At 44.9% G+C, this 16606-nt stretch overlaps 1 protein-coding gene across 3 annotated transcripts; it reads left to right on the forward strand.

Annotated features, from left to right (window-relative positions):
• Positions 1 to 548: 548 nt before the first annotated feature.
• Positions 549 to 14346, forward strand: LOC128420562 (C-type lectin domain family 4 member K-like). 3 transcript variants are annotated; one of them, XR_008332065.1, is made up of 9 exons: positions 549 to 919; positions 2478 to 2551; positions 5763 to 5861; positions 6278 to 6376; positions 7532 to 7679; positions 9084 to 9170; positions 11342 to 11493; positions 13181 to 13290; positions 13849 to 14346. XR_008332065.1 is itself a non-coding variant. In XM_053402185.1 (8 exons), the coding sequence occupies exons 2-8, from the start codon at positions 2521 to 2523 to the stop codon at positions 13887 to 13889; spliced, it is 597 nt and encodes a 198-aa protein (XP_053258160.1). In that variant the 5' UTR covers positions 555 to 919; positions 2478 to 2520; the 3' UTR covers positions 13890 to 14346. The 3 variants fall into 3 exon arrangements, 2 of the variants coding, with proteins under 2 accessions (XP_053258160.1, XP_053258159.1); XM_053402185.1 differs by lacking the exon at positions 7532 to 7679 and having other exon boundaries at positions 555 to 919; positions 13181 to 13268; XM_053402184.1 differs by lacking the exon at positions 7532 to 7679 and having other exon boundaries at positions 564 to 919.
• Positions 14347 to 16606: the final 2260 nt, after the last annotated feature.

The following is a 16606-nucleotide window of genomic DNA, read 5'->3' on the forward strand; positions in this document are numbered from 1 at the left end:
GCAGTGGAAGACAGGAGTGCCTGGCGTGCTCTGGTCCGTGGGGTCACGAACAGTTGGACAAGACTAAACAACAACAAATACACAGACACACACACATATATATTCTTTATATAATTAATTTTACAACATACCAAAATTTAAAAAAGAAAAACTTGGAAAGCAAACAATGTATCATATATATTTTATTTCGGCTCCCCTCCCCACTCTTTCTGCAGTTCCTTGCTTTTATAATATTTTACTGCATCATCTATTGGAAAACAGAACCATCAAACCAGTTGGTCCTTAACAGAGGAAATAAGGGGTCTATTCGATATTCAAAATATTCACTCCAGAATGACATCCAAATGATCTTTTTCTGTTAGGCAATATTTTCCCAATCTTCCAGCCCAGCTATAAGGCTTCTAGCAAATATGTAAACTAAGTATTTTCCCAGAAGAAGAAGAAGAAGAAGAAGAAGAAGAAGAAGAAGAAGAAGAAGAAGAGTAGTAGTTTGGATTTGATATCCCACTTTATCACTACCCTAAGGAGTCTCAAAGCAGCTGACATTCTCCTTTCCCTTCCTCCCCCACAACAAACACTCTGTGAGGTGAATGAGGCTGAGAGACTTCAGAGAAGTGTGACTGGCCCAAGGTCACCCAGCAGCTGCATGTGGAGGAGCGGGGAATTGAACCTGGTTCACCAGATTACGAGTCCACTGCTCTTAACCACTACACCACGCTGGCTCCCGGACTTTCTGCTCTATGTGGAATGCTGATTGGCTGGCTGCCAGTCCCAGTTAGGGAGCAGCAGAAGCTGAATGGGAAGAGTTCTAGAATGTTCTGCATCAAAGTAGGAGGTGGTTGGAGCTGTTGAAGGAAGGAACATCTGTCTGCAGGAAGAAGCTGAGGCCAAGAGAAGATCAGCTGATGGGAGCACCACGGTATCCAAATAGGGGCAGAATTGGGTGGGGGATGTTATTCGTATGAAACTGCCTTGTACTTAAGGATGGGTAGATTAATCGGTTTCTCATCCATGTCACTTTCACATGTGTTTATTCATAAGTCCATTCCATCCCATTTCTATGCTGAGGTGTGAATTTTGACAAGAAAGAAAATTCGGTATGAAAAATTGTATTCAAAATGAGTTTTAAACACAAACTAAGTGTTTAGATATATATATTATTTCGGCACACACGTTTCTGAATGTATTTATCACAAAGTACACAAGTGTGTGTGTGATGTTGTTGTTGTTTAAAAAATGCATTTGTATTTAATTTGAGCCAAGGACCATATCACAAAATTTGGAAATGCGAAAAACCCAAATGATAATTACATTTCGAGCTGCTTATTTGTTCAGGAGGTGCAAATTAGGTCGGTCTGCTTAAGAAGGCAGACAGAACAAAATTCTCTGTCCCTCTTTTCACTGAGTCAGAGAATTCCCTGCCTTGCCCAGTGCTGCGTCATCTGACATGGTCACCCACACTTTGCTGCTGCTGCAGATCCCAGAGGCTTTCTGGGTGCAAATGCTGTGTTAACTATGCTCCACAAAACTCCAGCCAGCCTATCATACAAAGCAGGAGGAGCATAATAATGAACGCTATGAGTGCTCCTTAAGTACTCCATTCGTCTTAATGTAGCCTTCATCAACCAGGTCTGTTGCAGGTCGTTTTGGATTACAATTCCCATCAGCCCCAGCCAAATACCATTAGGAGGATGCCAGGTTTGTGAAGGATGTCTTTTAGTTACAGTTTAAGCAGTCTACAAACCTATTTATGTATGCTACAACAGCAGCAAGAGTCTTGTTAGCACAAGGGTGGAAGAATGAGGAAGTCCTGACGAAAAAACAATGGCAAGAAAAACTGATGAGCTATGCAAAGTTGGCAAAGTTGACATATAAACTGTGTGAGAAGGACAATCGTGATTTCAAGGAAGAATAGGAACTATTTACAAACTATTTAAAAAGACCACAAAAGGATTTGGACTCCTTGGCAGGTTTTGAATAAACATCCACAAATTCATTAGTAGAACATATGACAGATAAGGCAATGATATGTACAATTTTATAGCATGCAGAGAATAATATGTATAAACAAATCAGAGAGAGGAGCCAAGAGAAGTCTTTGGAGGGTGGGAGTGGGAGGGAGGGGGAAATGGGGAAATGTAATTGGATATATTGAGCTGTGGACTCGTAATCTGGTGAACCGGGTTCGCGTCTCCACTCCTCCACATGCAGCTGCTGGGTGACCTTGGGCCAGTCACACTTCTCTGAAGTCTCTCAGCCTCACTCACCTCACAGAGTGTTTGTTGTGGGGGAGGAAGGGAAAGGAGAATGTTAGCCGCTTTGAGACTCCTTAAAGGGAGTGAAAAGCGGGATATCAAATCCAAACTCTTCTTCTTCTTCTTCTTCTTCTTCTTCTTCTTCTAAATTGATTTGCTAAAAGTGATGATAATAATAATAAAAATATTTAAAAAAACAAAGTCCATTATATATTTCCGTAGAGAACAATCCAGGTGGAGAAGCCAGTGAAAATGAATAGACAAAATGAAGAATGGCAGGAGTCTTCCATCAGGAGGTAAGTTGTTTCTAATTTTATTTTCAGTTCACAAGAATACAAACCATATTTTTATATTTGGAGCAAGGCCCAGGGGCCTCCATTCTGTCTGCTTTCCTTGCTTGCTTCTCTTTAACTGGAGAGAGGATGTGAGAGACACAGCTAGTCCCGGTTTGGGCTTCTTTCTCCATTTAAGAATTAGGGGTGGGGAGAAACTCAGCTCAGTTCACATTTAAAGGTGTACTTCTCTGATTCTCACTGTCCAGAACAACATGCAAACTGAAACAGAGCCATACTCTGAAACTCACACTTCTCCGAATTTTGCAAGTGTTTGTCCAGCCAAGCAATGTTTATTTAAAAACACACACACATCTATTAGCAGTAGGTGTGTATAAAAATGCATGCATTGATAAAAATAACATACAAAAAAACTTTAGAGTAAGGAAATTCCTTTGTAGGTTAGGCAAATTGTAATAAAATATGTGCATATTCAGAGAAATTCGCACTAAAACAATGGCAAATTTTCATTAGAATGTTCACAATCTGGTCTGGAAATGTGGAGAACTGAACTAAGGACTGGGAAAAATGAGAAACGGAAGCCAAAATTGACATCTTTGCCCATCCCCAATGAGCAAAAAATGTTACCTCGTCTTCTGCAAGCCCTCTGCTTCCTCTTTCTTTTTCGTCCCTGCCCCCTGCCACACGCTGCTTACTATGGCTTACTACAGGGCTCAGCAAACTTTTTCAGCAGGGGTCCGGTCTACTGTCCCTCAGACCTTGTGGGGGGCCAGACTATATATTTTTGGGGGGAGGGGGGATGAACAAATTTCTATGCCCCGCAAATAACCCAGAGATGCATTTTAAATAAAAGGACACATTCTACTCATGTAAAAACATGCTGATTCCTGGACCGTCCACGGGCTGGATTTAGAAGGTGATTGGGCCAGATCCAGCCCCAGGCCTTAGTTTTCCTACCCATGGCTTACTACTTTGTGTCTAAAAGCTCAGAGAAGTAGCCATGTATTGACTTGGTGTATAAATGTCAACAACAAAAGTGCCAGAAAAATTTCAGTGGATCGAAAATTCCAAAAATGGGGCATCATGGCAGAAAAGTTCCATTAGCGAATCACTGCCAAATATATAGATCTTAACTCCCAGGCAGGAACATGAAGAGAAAGAAGAACTCCTCCAAGTGTTTAAGAAATTCATTAATTTATACATCTGTAGAATTCAGATGAAAATGTCTAGTTAAATTCAGTGGGACTCTGCCTATCTTTTTCTGAATATAAGCCTTTATATTTTGCAATGCTTAGCAAGGTTTTGTTGTTGTTGTGTCTGTGTGTACCCTACATGGAGTAAGTTAGGTGTTATTGACTATTGCCTTCTATTGATCATGATGTTTATTTTATACTGGCATTGTTGATGTACGGGGGAAAGGCTAGGGGAAACAAGAAGCCAACGCTGGCCCACCCAACTCACAAGCTGAGGTGACTGCCTCAGGTGGCAGAATCCGTGAAGGCAGCAGATCCAACCTCTAAGGATCCAGCCTATGTTATGACCAATAGGTCCTTTTCATCTGTTTAGGTGTTTAGCATAAATGAGACCAGTAGTACACTCTAGGAAAGCGCAAGTAAACCTCAGACAACCAACGCTGGATTTTCTCTGTAACATTGCTTTATTGATTAACAAGCACACAAACATCCATACTGTCAGAGGCTTAATGCTGTCCAGCTGGCATAGATAAGACTCCGGGCTCCCAGCCAGTTCCAAACAATTTGATTTATTTGACAAAGTTCAAAAGTACATCTCCAGCGTTTCAATTAGCGTCCGTCCCCTTGTTGCACAGTTGCCGCGTCTACTCTTTTTTTTTTCCTTTTCCGTACCCAGCATGCAAGTCTGTGGAAACCCCTCCCCTGACTTCCTCTGTGTACAGAATGACTTGTTCCCGGCTCATTCTCCTCCCTCACTACGTCAGACTCACTGTCAGATGACAGGCTGCTAATGATCTCTTTCGGCTCTCTATAATTGCTGGTTTCTGTTCTTTCATCTTTTCCCGTTTGCCTCTCCCTGACACATATATCTCCCATACTCACCACTCTACACTGGATTGATCAGACCCAGTAAGAAACACGAGTGACCGGATGACAGCTGTCAATGTCTGGCACACAACTGAGGCTGTAAGGCTTTACCATTTATACACCTTGGTCTTCCATTACACAACTCCTTACTCCTTGTTCTTGGCATGTTTTTGGCATCTCACACCCTTGTCCTTAGCATCATCTTACAACTCTTATCTTATCTGAACGTTGTGTAAAGTTGTACAGCCCACCTCCAAGCCTCCTTGTGCATACCATTCCCGGCACACACCGTTTTTGCCAAAACATTATGGTGTTTTCCACATTCCATTAGCGCTTATGCAACACAGTTTGTGATCAGTTCAAAGGCATCACATCCATTTTGTGATGTTCTTCAGCCATCTTTTCGGCCCATGCAAACTATACCATTCACTACAACTGCTGGTGCTGTAGTCACAGCAATGGTGGCAGGGTGTATTGAAGGATCTCAACCATAACCTGTTGAAGGATCTCAACTATAACCTGTTCAATATTGCAGAGCATACGCAGACTGTCCAGAAGCAGTCAGTTGCTAGCTGGCAGGATGAAGCAGGAACAAGACACTGCTACTAGTAACTTGGTTACTTATAGGTTTATTATTTACAGCAGATTCACAAGTTACTATATACAGGATACAGACACGGATCTTAACTCTCTCTGAACAAACTCCAACTAACTCTCAAAACAACGTTGACTGATCAACCACTAACCAACAGGAAGGTCATGAGTCATCATGCCTATGTGAGTGACCTTGTCCAATAGCAGAGTTGTATCTAAAGTCCCATATCTCTAGGCAGAATAACTCCCTTTGCTCAGTGTTCTTGGCCTTTGGCCAACTCCTTAATTGCTTCTGTAGGAAGCTGCGTCAGATAGCACATAGGCAAAAATCCCAACAGGGTGCTCCATAGAAGACAGAGGGAAGATTTGTGACAAGCCTATAGTTATCAAGTTATCAAGCTTTCAGTCTGGTTTATTGAGCAGCAGCTTTCAAAGCTTTTGTGCTTTAGGTGCTGCTGGCTAAAGCCAGAATATATGAACAAGCTTATCCACTGGCATGATGCCAGGATGCTTTCTATGGGTGGTCCAAGGACAATTTTCGTTCCTTTTTTTCCTTCCAGAGACACTGCCTGATGAGGAGGAATCTTACTATGGTGAATGGGCTGTTGGGTTCTTGTGTGTCCTCATGCTTTCTATCTCAACTGTGCTGCTTGTTCTGTGTAAGTTCCTACTCTTCTAGCAAAGAAAGCCCATCAGATGTGATAAGGATAGCCTTCCTTCAATATGAAGAACCCTTTCAAAAAGAGGGGAGGCACAACCCGACCTCCATTAAGTCCTTGTACTCCCCATTGATTTGATTCAATCTAAGTGGGGGGAAACCCCCACCAGCTAAGCTCTGCACCAAGAGGTAGCTGATGCCCCAAGTATAGATTGCCACATTCCACATGTGCTCCAGTGCACTGTCTCCTTTCGTATGGCATCGCCTGTTCTAGGGCTGAGCAATGGCATTAGAAATTGTGTCCGTGTGACTATGGCAGAGGGAGACAGGTGTGTGCTATGCTCAGAATGACCATCTCACAAGGTATAAGCATGCTGTGTCTAAACAGTACTCCTTTTCTACCTTCCTTGGTAATAGATTATTTGGAATCACAAGAAGTAGCAGTAAAGATCAATGCTATGCAGAGGATTCGGGAATTCATGGTCAGTCGAAATCAGTCCTTTGAACAGATGAACGGTAAGTAATGAGTTGCAGTGTTGATGCTCAAGTCCTTTCCCTCTCTCCCACGCTGGGTCATCATCCCATACCTGAAGGAGGGCTTACAGTCATGTAAAGAGGGAGTGTTTTATTGCCCACCTGTCTTCCAATGCCTCTTCTCTAAGAATACCCTTCTATTCCATTCACAATATTCAGCAGTTGTGTAACCCCATATGGAACCCAAGATTCCCCCTTCAGTTTTGGAGGGCAGTTAGGAGAAGGCCATTTTCCTCACTTGCTCCAGAGGCAAGGCTATCAAATGACTTTGGGCTCAGTACCTTCAAATGCCAGTCTATAGTTAGAGACCAATTCGTTCCATTTCCTCTGCAAAACCCTCCCATTAACCTATATATACAAACGAACAACAGAAATGTAAATGGCAGCCAAACTCTGCATTGCCAGCCAGAGACAGCACAGGTTAACGTCAGACTTTCTTCCTCTTGTTATTGGAGCTGTCCAAGGTCCTACAAATCCACCCAGACCAAGACATAATGTAACTTGTGAGGCTCTGTCTGTTGTCTGAATTGGACAGCTCCCCAGGGTGGGTGTACAGTCATACCTCGGGTTACAGACACTTCAGGTTACGTGTTTTCGGGTTATGCACCGCGCCAAACCCGGAAGTACCGGAACAGGTTACTTCTGGGTTTTGGCGCTCGCGCATGCGCAAAAACACTAAATCCCACTTTGCACATGCACAGAAGCACTGAATCGCAACCCACACATGCACAGACGCAGGGCTGCAGGTTGCGAACGCTGCAGGTTGCAAACATGCCTCCTGCACAGATCATGTTCGCAACCCGAGTGTCCACTGTACAGTGTCCTGCTTTGCCATTTTTTAAATCATGCTGTTCCTAGATTACTCCAAGCCTGGAAGACTGGCTTTCCCATGGATGTTAATTCTCTTCAGTAGATGAATCACCCAAGAATTGTCTCCTTGCCACAGTATAAGAGGTTAGGGTTAGGGTTGACTTCAGGAGCCAATTATTAGGATAGATTAAGGTCGGGGGGTGACCTTCTGTCTAATCTTCTTCAGGCAGGGGTTATTTATATGCCCACTTATTTGTGTTTACGGGAACAGAAGGTAATGGTTTCTTGAACTGCAAGAAATATTCCATAATGCCTTTTTTCATTCAGCTGCATTGTGTCCTGAAACCAGGGGAGAGTTCTCCTACTGGCTTGGACCAAGCCCAAAGTCATTTGCATAGCCCTGCTTCTGAGGCAAGTGGGAGGAGCAAGCCATTCCTGGGTAACTTCCATCTATTGAAGAGAAAGGAAGTTCGCAGTAAGTCCAACATACCTTTTTGCCAAAGAATCTGATAAAGTTTAGTCCTGAGGAATTGCAGCAGAAGTTCACTAGCCGATTCCCCTTTCGTTGGTCCATTTTGTTTGAACTCGTCAAAACTTCTCACACAGAGCATTGAATTGTGCCCTATGTAAGGCTGCCCTAGGAAGAAACTTCAACTGGTCCAAAATGTAGTGGACAGTTACTGAGTAGGGTTCCTCTTAGATAGCCCATTTTTTAATTATTGCTGGCTTTATAAAAAGGGACATGGAGGTGAGTGTTTGTTTGCGTAAGGAAGGGCTAGAATTGCTAATAAACAGTTTAAACTTCAATTCAGTGATGCATTTATTTATACTTTTTCTCTCTTACTTGGGAGGAAATCCCATTGCATCTGGAAAATCTATAGCAGGGGTTGTCAACCTGGTCCGTACTGCCCACTAGTGGGCATTTCAGGATTCTAGGTGGGCAGTAGGGGGTTCTACGGCACAAGCTGAATCCTCCTTCCATCGAGCAATGGTGGGCAGTAAGGAAATTTTACCATCAAGAAAGATGCATTAGTGGGTGGTAGATATAAAAAGGTTGACTACTCCTGATCTATAGGATCATAGCTGTAGTCACTGCAAGGTGATCTCTAGGGTTTGGGGGCAGAGTTGGAGGGGTGAGAGCTTCACCAGGTTGAGTTGCGGGTGGGGGACCAGGGATAGATGTAACTAATGTGTATGCGCCCTTCATACACTGGGCAATCTGCACACAGAATCATTGCACCCTTTGCAGGATCATGTCCATAAGAGCCATTTCCCACACACAATATTGGGGGCTGAGACAAAGGGACACTGATATAATGGCATAGACTAACCAGGATCCTTCCCTCTTGGTGATCCCTGCTGCAGAGAATCAGGACTGCTCCCATCAGCATCACCCTGGGATCTGCTTCTTGTCTTATGCCAGAGCGCAACAGAATGTAATGCAATTACCGTAATTTTCTCATCCTAAGGTGATATTATTTCCGTAGAAATAATTGGCTAAAACTGTGTGTCTTCTTATATATGGAAAGCTGAGGGGTGATGGGTGATTTGGCGCGTATTTGGTTGCTGAGGCAAGGCCTGCTGATGATTGGTTGTGGCTGCAGCAATTGGGCATTTAATTTGTGGCGTGCGTGCCATCTGCTGTGGTTTCGTTGAGTGTGCAGGTGGGCATCCCACCCCCAAAAAAACTCAACAACTCTGGGCAGTCTCCCCCTCCAAAATTTTATTTTTTGTCCCCAAAAATATGGGTCGTCTTATACATGGGGGCATGTTATACCCAGAAAAATACAGTACTTTACGTGTGTGTGTGTGTGTGTGTGTGTGTGTGTGTGTGTGTGTGTTTGAGATCTCCCTGACTTGATCCACTACAACTCTTTAGATTCGGCAATACTCAATGAAGCTCAGAAGTTACTGCAGGAAGTGGTCAAGATAGATTCTAAAATTTTTGAATTACAGCTATCAATTGGTAAGTTACTCCATGCGACTGTGATGCAAACAAATCAGAGCACAAGGAGAACCTCGCCCAGCTGAATCTGTACCTCCTGAAAGTCCCACAGCCTCTGAACATGGTCGTGGTCCCTCTTTGCATCTGGCCACTCTTGAGCCTCAACCATGTCCCTTCCCATGTAGTCCAAAGCACGTGGAGCAAAACTCCCATCAGCTTCAGCCAGCATAGGAGCTTACCAGGCTGGGTAAGGATATAAATAAATTTTATTTATATCCCACCCTACCCAGCCAAAGCCGGGCTCAGAGCAGCTAACATCATATAAGTAAAACAATGCATAAAAACAAGCAATCAATAAATTGAGATACATCCCACAATTAATTCAAACAAACTGGACAAGTGGCAATCTTCAGTTTAAAATTGAAGGTGGTTACCAACTGTTTCCACTGATATTATAAGTACCTGCGAGTGGGCTGGGACCCTCCTTCGTGCTTGTTCTTATACAAGGAGAAAATGAGTCAGACTGAACCCTGACTAAAGGCCTGGCAGAACAGCTCTGTCTTGCAGGCCCAGCAAAAAGATGTCAAATCCCACAGGGCCCTAGTCTCTTGTTAGAGAGCGTTCCACCAGGCCGGGGCCACAGCCAAAAAGGCCCTGGCTCTGGTTGAGGCCAGTCTGATCTCTCTGGGGCCCAGAATCTTTAGGATGTTGTTATTTGCAGACTGTAAGGTCCTCTGTGGGGCATACCAGGAGAGGCGGATCCGTAGGTACGAGGGTCCTAGGCCGTATAGGGCTTTAAAGGTTAAAATCAGCACCTTAAACTTGATCCTGTACTCCACCGGGAGCCAGTGCAGGTGGTATAGCACTGGGTGAATGTAATCCCGCAGTGAGGATCCCATAAGGGCAGCCCCACATAGAATGAGTTACAATAATCAAGCCTGGAGGTGACCATAGCATGGATCGCAGTGGCGAGGTCAGGGCGAGAGAGGTAAGGGACCAACTGCTTAGCTTGTCGGAGATGAAAAAATGCCACCTGTGTAATAGCTGTGACCTGCGCCTCTATAGAAAGGGAGGCGTCAAAGATTATACCCAAACTCCTGAGGGAAGGCGCCGGCACTAATTGTACCCCCACAAGGGATGGGATTTGGCCCCCCAACCCCATATCATCTCGACTCGGCCAAAGGACCTCTGTCTTCGAAGGATTTAACTTCAACCGGCTCCCATGTAACCATCCAGCCACAGCTTCCAAACTAAAAAGTTGTGCCGGGCAAGAGCTAGTGGATGCAATGGAGGCTGAGAAGTAAGACTTCTTCGCAGCCTTCACTGCCATCTCATAGGTTTTCATAAACGCCCTATAAGATGTTCTTGTGGCTCCATCACAGGCACCCTGCCATACTTGCTCTAGCCGTCTGAGCTCCTGCTTCATTTTCCGGAGCTCCTCGGTAAACCGGGGAACCCGGTTTCTGCGGGGTCTCAGAGGACACCTAGGTGCGATCTCATCGATGGCCGCCAAGCTCAGTCAATGAGTCGCCAGGGGGAGCAGGGTCCTGCAAGCCCTGACAGAATCCATCAGGGTCCATCAGCCTCCGCGGGTGAGCCCAAATAGGCTCGCCACCTAAGGAGGGGGGGGGGAGTCAATCCTGGCTTTCAGGGCATAGTGATCAGACCATGGCACCTCCATCAAGGGGGACATGATCACATCTACGCCTGCACCAAAGATCAAATCCAGCGTGAGGCCTGCTTGATGTGTGGGGCCCGAAACAAACTGGGAGAGCCCTAGAACCTCAAGCTGGTTGTGAGATTCAAAGATGATAATGTTGCTCCTCTTCTTCACCAGCTCTAACGACTGGTGCAGGATAGGAGCCAACTTCCAGGGGCTAAGGTCCCTTTGCCCCCTCCCAACTGTGTCTGTTACAGCGTTTCCTAATTAGATGTAAACAATAAATCTATAATGTTTTGACCAGGTTTGATTCCCTGTTTTGAGACATCACAAATGTTCTTGGCAATGTACTGGAATGTTGCAGGGTTGGATTACGTCAAAACTCTGTCTTGTATCATATTGGCACTTAATGAAGTATATGTACTTCTGAGATGCATATTAAAATCTGAAGAGATCTAAAAGCTGGTTCCTAATGTCTGCCCTTCTTGTTCTCGGTGGGTTCCTTTTATGATCCGGCCACGTTGGCTCAAAGACGCCTTCATTGAAAGGATATCCACTGGGTGGAAGCAACATGATGGCCACCTCTATTACCTCGATGCTTTTGAAACAGCATTTTTTTATGCCCGAAGGGCATGTAGAAACAGAAATGCTACTTTGACTCCCATCACCACTGCTAGCGAGGAGGTAAGCCTAACAATGGGATGCTAGAAGGCAAATGCATTCATAACACAACCTGATTTTACAACCTGACCCTTTGAGTGAAGTGGGGGGCCCAAAACACCCTTCCATGTCGCTGAGGAGGACCATAGAGGGGGGACCAACTGGACAAACAGATAAGGACAGTGTGTAGGGGCACCCTCTGAATGGTACTATTTGACAGAAGCCAAGCACATTTATGTTTTGTGCTTCTGAATGCTTTTATGATGCCTTAGCATGGTGGTGCTTTACTTCGAAGGCACCTTGTTTTGTTTTGTTTTAATCTTTCGTATTTGATTTTACAGATATAAATTTATAACAAAACCAAATACATATCCATATAGAGATTTCTCTGAATCTCAAGACTTCCCCCATCCCCTCCATGGTCTTATTGTGAACGTTTTCAACTGCATATTATTTCCTAGTCTATATTTTATATCTATCCATATTGTCCATAGTATTTGTTACACTGCAAGCGAGATTAAAATCCTGCTAATGTTTTCATCTGCTTGCAGGGTCTCCTAAATAAATTCTAAATTTCCCCCATTCTTTCTTGAAGTTTTTCTCTTCTTAGTTCCTGAGCTTTCCGGTCAGTTTTGCCATTTCAGCGTAGTCTTGGTTTGCTATTCTTCTCTGATAGAGACTCTTTCTTCTTTCCATCTCTGGGCTAGTAGCATCCATGCTGCTGTTGTCACATACATGAAAAGTCTTTTCTGTTCCTTTGGGATGTTGGTACCTACAATTCCTAATAAGAAGGCTTCTGGGTTGTTGTTTTTTACAAAAGTTATTTTAAACTTTTTTTCCCAGTTCATTGTATATCATTTCCCAGAAAGCCTTTATTGCCTTACTTCAGACATGTCCAACAGGTAGATCATGATCACTGGATGTCTGCAGTAGATCACTGGTAGATTATTGGCTCCCCCCCCCCAAGAAGCTGAACAACTGTGGCTCCCCTTAAAAAAGTTCAATCTCCTCCTTGAAAAAACTCAACAACTTTGACCTGAACCCCCAAAAAGGGGGTAGATCACTGCCAGTTCTTACCTCTGTGAGTAGATTGCAGTCTCTTGGGAGTTGGCCACCCTTGCCTTACTTGAAAGCAACCTTGCATGTGGAGATGCGCCACTCAAGACACACAGCCCCTTCCCTGCAACCTGAAGTGGTACAATCTGGGAAATGCTCCCTGTCACACGTCAGCATGGATGGTTGCTTTCTCAGAAAGATGCTGAAGTAGAATAACCAATGTGGTGCTTCTGCCCCAGCAAATCCGCTCCACTTCCCTGTGGGGAGGAGTTGCGGTGGACCACACAGCCACCCACTCTCCTCCGGGGGCGGGGAATGAAGTCCTGCGTTGCCCAGGGGATCCCAGTCATGTCATTGACCAGCCAGCTAATCCAGCAACTGGTGGAGGCGTGGCTGGGAACATTTAAAATCAGGCGTGAGCCAGAGGGCTTCCTCTTGCCTCGTTTCTTCAAACTCCCTCCCTCCCTTGTTTTACAGGTTTTTCTTCAGTGGCCTTGCTATGAACCTAGGTTGGTCACCGTTGAATGGCTGTGTTTTGGTTGATGTGTTGTATCAGAAACTGCGAATCAGATTGATTTGCCTTTAAATGTGAACTCAGTTGAATTTCCCCCTTACCCCTTATTCCAGGTGAAGACACTCTATTTCTGTCTTGCAGACTTTTGTGGAATCACTGTCTAAGGCATCCAAACAAAGTGTATGGATTGGACTCATAAAAGATGGCAAAAGCTGGAAGTGGATTGATGGTAAGACGCCATTCAAAACCAGGTGGGTCCATGAGAAAGCTTCTCTGCAGCCTTTTATTGTATAGACTTTCTCAAAAATAATGTTAACAAGAGCTCTTCCAGGCTGTCACTATTTTTAGGTGGCATTCAATTGACAAATTCAGGTTGTGCAACTAAACCTGTTTCTCCTCGAAATGGACTTTTGTGATAAGGAAAGTGTTTGATAACGCTTGCTTGCGGTAACATAGAATCATAGAGTTGGAAGGGACTCTGAGGGTCATCTAGTCCAACCCCCTAACATCCCTGACAGATGGCCATCCAGCCTCTGCTTAACACCTCCAAGGAAGTAGACAATCTCCCAAGGGAGACAGTTCCACTGTTGAACTTCTCTTACTTCCAGAAAGTTCTTCTTGATGTTGAGCTGCAATCTCTTGTAACTTGAATCCATTGGTTCAAGTTCAAATTCTCAAACCATCTACTTAGTGTGAGAAGTCTGCTTCTACTTTAGTGCTAAGAGTCTGCACACTGCACAGAGCTCTTTTTTTTTCCATAGCAAAAGTAGAGCCCCATTCTGGATTGATTTGTATTGCCTCCTTTTCAGCTTTTGGGAGCCAGGTCAGCCAGACTCGTGGGGTCCCTTAAGGGAAGATTGTGTTGAAATTCGAATGAATTGTGCAACCCCAGGAAACTGTTGGAACAATGTTAGCTGCGATGAGAGAAAAGCTGCAGTTTGTAGGGTGAGTCCAGATGAAAGGTGGATGACGTAAGTCGTAAGTGCTGCTCTCCCTGATCTACAGGCAAAAGGGGGGGAAATGGACAGGGCGCCATTTCGCTGCAAGCCAGCTTACCACCTTATGAAAACGGTGCGTGAAAAAACTCCACTCCTAGTTAATCCTGCTTCCTCAAGGCCGGAAAAATAGAACTTATTTTGAACCCCACAAAGATGGACACCAAAAAATAATGCATGAATTACTTCAGTCATATCCCACTCTCCATGACAACAAATCAGAGTGAGTATTCATGAACATTCCCCTTCCCTGGATTTTGACTTTTCCTTCAGATCTGGCGAATCCATGCATTAAAAGTTGTGAAAAAGCAATGCTTTGTTGTTGGCATCGATTATGGCAGCCCTACGGGGGCTGAACAAAATACAGTGGTACCTCGGGTACGCTTCAGGTTACATACACTTCAGGTTACAGACTCCGCTAACCCAGAAATAGTACCTTGGGTTAAGAAATTTGCTTCAGGATGAGAACAGAAATCGTGCAGCGGCAGCAGGAGGCCCCATTAGCTAAAGTGGTGCTTCAGGTTAAGAACAGTTTCAGGTTAAGAACGGACCTCGGGAACGAATTAAGTACTTAACCCGAGGTACCACTGTATCCCACAGTTGCTATTGGTCCTGATTGTGGGGCCAAGTACTGAAGTGAAGGGAACCACGTCAGCCAATGAGGTTTAAGAAGGAATGGGGGCAGAGCTAGGCTGCTGTCCTAAATATCCGAGATGGGGCATAGGTCTGAGACCATAGGTTGCCTAGACAGCTAGTTAGCAGGGAGTTATCTTGTGTATTTCTTGCACATTAGGATCTGATGTAACAGAGTGCTTCCCCAACAACGAATTAAAGAACCAGTCGCTTGTCCTCGTTCATTCGGGTGTGTTTGGGACAGGCAGTGTCAGGGCTTGAGCCTGGCGTAGGTCAGCAACAAAAAGCAATAAATCACCCAAGGCCGATGAAGTTAAATCTTTATTCAAAGAAACAAACCACAGCTCAGGCCCAGTGGTTTCAGCAACTGAAGGTCCCTAACTTCCCACCCCTCTAGGGCTCCTCCTCTTCTGGGTTTTCCCCACGCAGTCTCAAACTGCATCTGCGCACAACTAATCTCCGTTCCGCTCTTTTCATATTTCTCTGCACATTCTCATAGGCCAGGGGGGAGGGTAGCTGGTCGCAGCAGGAGGTGGAGCCTCCCTGGATTCTTCAGCAGCCTCTTGGCCACCCTCCTCTCCAGCCTCTGCTTCAGCCTCAGAGTCTGGACTGCAGTCTGCCACCGCCTCTTCCTGCTCACTAAACTCTGTTGCCCTTCCAGCTTCCACACCTCCTCTCCCCAGTCTTCTACCTCTGACCACTCATCGTCAGCCCAACACCAATCCCCTGTCTCTGAGCCTTCTTCCCCTGATGGGCTTTCTTAACTGATGCCTCCTACCACTTTTCTGCATCCGACCAGTCCAGGAGAGGCCACGCTCCATACCTGCTGCCATGGCTGAAAATGGGAAGCTAGTTTTAGAGCATGGGTAGGCAAACTAAGGGGCCAGATCCAGCCCAATTGCCTTCTAAATCCAGCCCGCAGACGGTCCGGGAATCAGTGTGTTTTTACATGAGTAGAATGTGTCCTTTTATTTAAAATGCATCTCTGGGTTATTTGTGGGGCCTGCCTGGTGTTTTTACATGAGTAGAATGTGTCCCTTTATTTAAAATGCATCTCTGGGCTTATTGTGGGGAATAGGAATTCATTAATTCCCCCCCAAAAAAAATAGTCTGGCCCCCCACAAGGTCTGAGGGACAGTGGACCAGCCCCCTACTGAAAAGTTTGCTGACCTCTGTTTTAGTGTGTGTGTCAGTATGTAGTTGTTATATATTCTGTGCACCCTACACAAGTGCCCCATCCCCAGTCCCATTCATTGGAGCGGTCAAGTGAGTGAATATGGACCCAAGTGATTCCAGCACCCATTCTTTCCATCTTTGTGTGGCATCTCCAGCCAGTGCCTACAGACTCTGCTTCATGTCCAATCAGTGCATATCCTACAACTTTTCATACTACAAACATTCCAGTGTGTGTGTGTGTGTTGCCCTGTGTCTGCTGTGCTTTATTGTTGTTGAAATAACCAACAACAAAAACTGCAACAACAACTGCCCTTCACCACAGCAGGTCCCAGGGCAGGTTACAAAAAACTTAAAACTGAAAATTAAAAACAGTTAAAACAGATTGCAGTCACAAGAATAGGATGGAACCTGAAAGCACACATCTCATGAGTCAAAGACCAGGGTAAAAAATGTGCATCTGTAGTCCCTCCTGACAGCAATAATATAATATTTTTGAGGAAGGATCCCTGAACTGCTAACGAGGCAGAATAAAACCACCACTATTGCACTATCTTTGTGTCAATAGCATGTTGCATAATGCACTTGCCTGAGAACTCTGGCCTGGAGGGGCCCTTACACTCTGAAAAGCGGAATAACACCAAGGTTGCAGGTTCAATCCCCGTATGGGATGGCTGCATATTACTGCATTGCAGGGGGTTGGACTAGATGACCCTCAGGGGTTACCACCCATCTCTACAACTCTGATTCTGATTATCGAAACCAA

The sequence above is a fragment of the Podarcis raffonei genome, chromosome 9 (assembly GCF_027172205.1).
Source record: "Podarcis raffonei isolate rPodRaf1 chromosome 9, rPodRaf1.pri, whole genome shotgun sequence".
Lineage (NCBI taxonomy): Eukaryota > Metazoa > Chordata > Lepidosauria > Squamata > Lacertidae > Podarcis > Podarcis raffonei.

What these genes read in the sequence shown, in the direction of transcription:
- LOC128420562 (XM_053402184.1), top strand. Translation starts at nt 2,521, where the DNA reads ATGAAGAATGGCAGGAGTCTTCCATCAGGAG. An exon ending in AACTGTGCTGCTTGTTCTGT is followed by an intron (nt 5,862 to 6,277) that starts GTAAGTTCCTAC and finishes CCTTGGTAATAG; the next exon opens with ATTATTTGGAATCACAAGAA. An exon ending in TCACCACTGCTAGCGAGGAG is followed by an intron (nt 11,494 to 13,180) that starts GTAAGCCTAACA and finishes TCTGTCTTGCAG; the next exon opens with ACTTTTGTGGAATCACTGTC.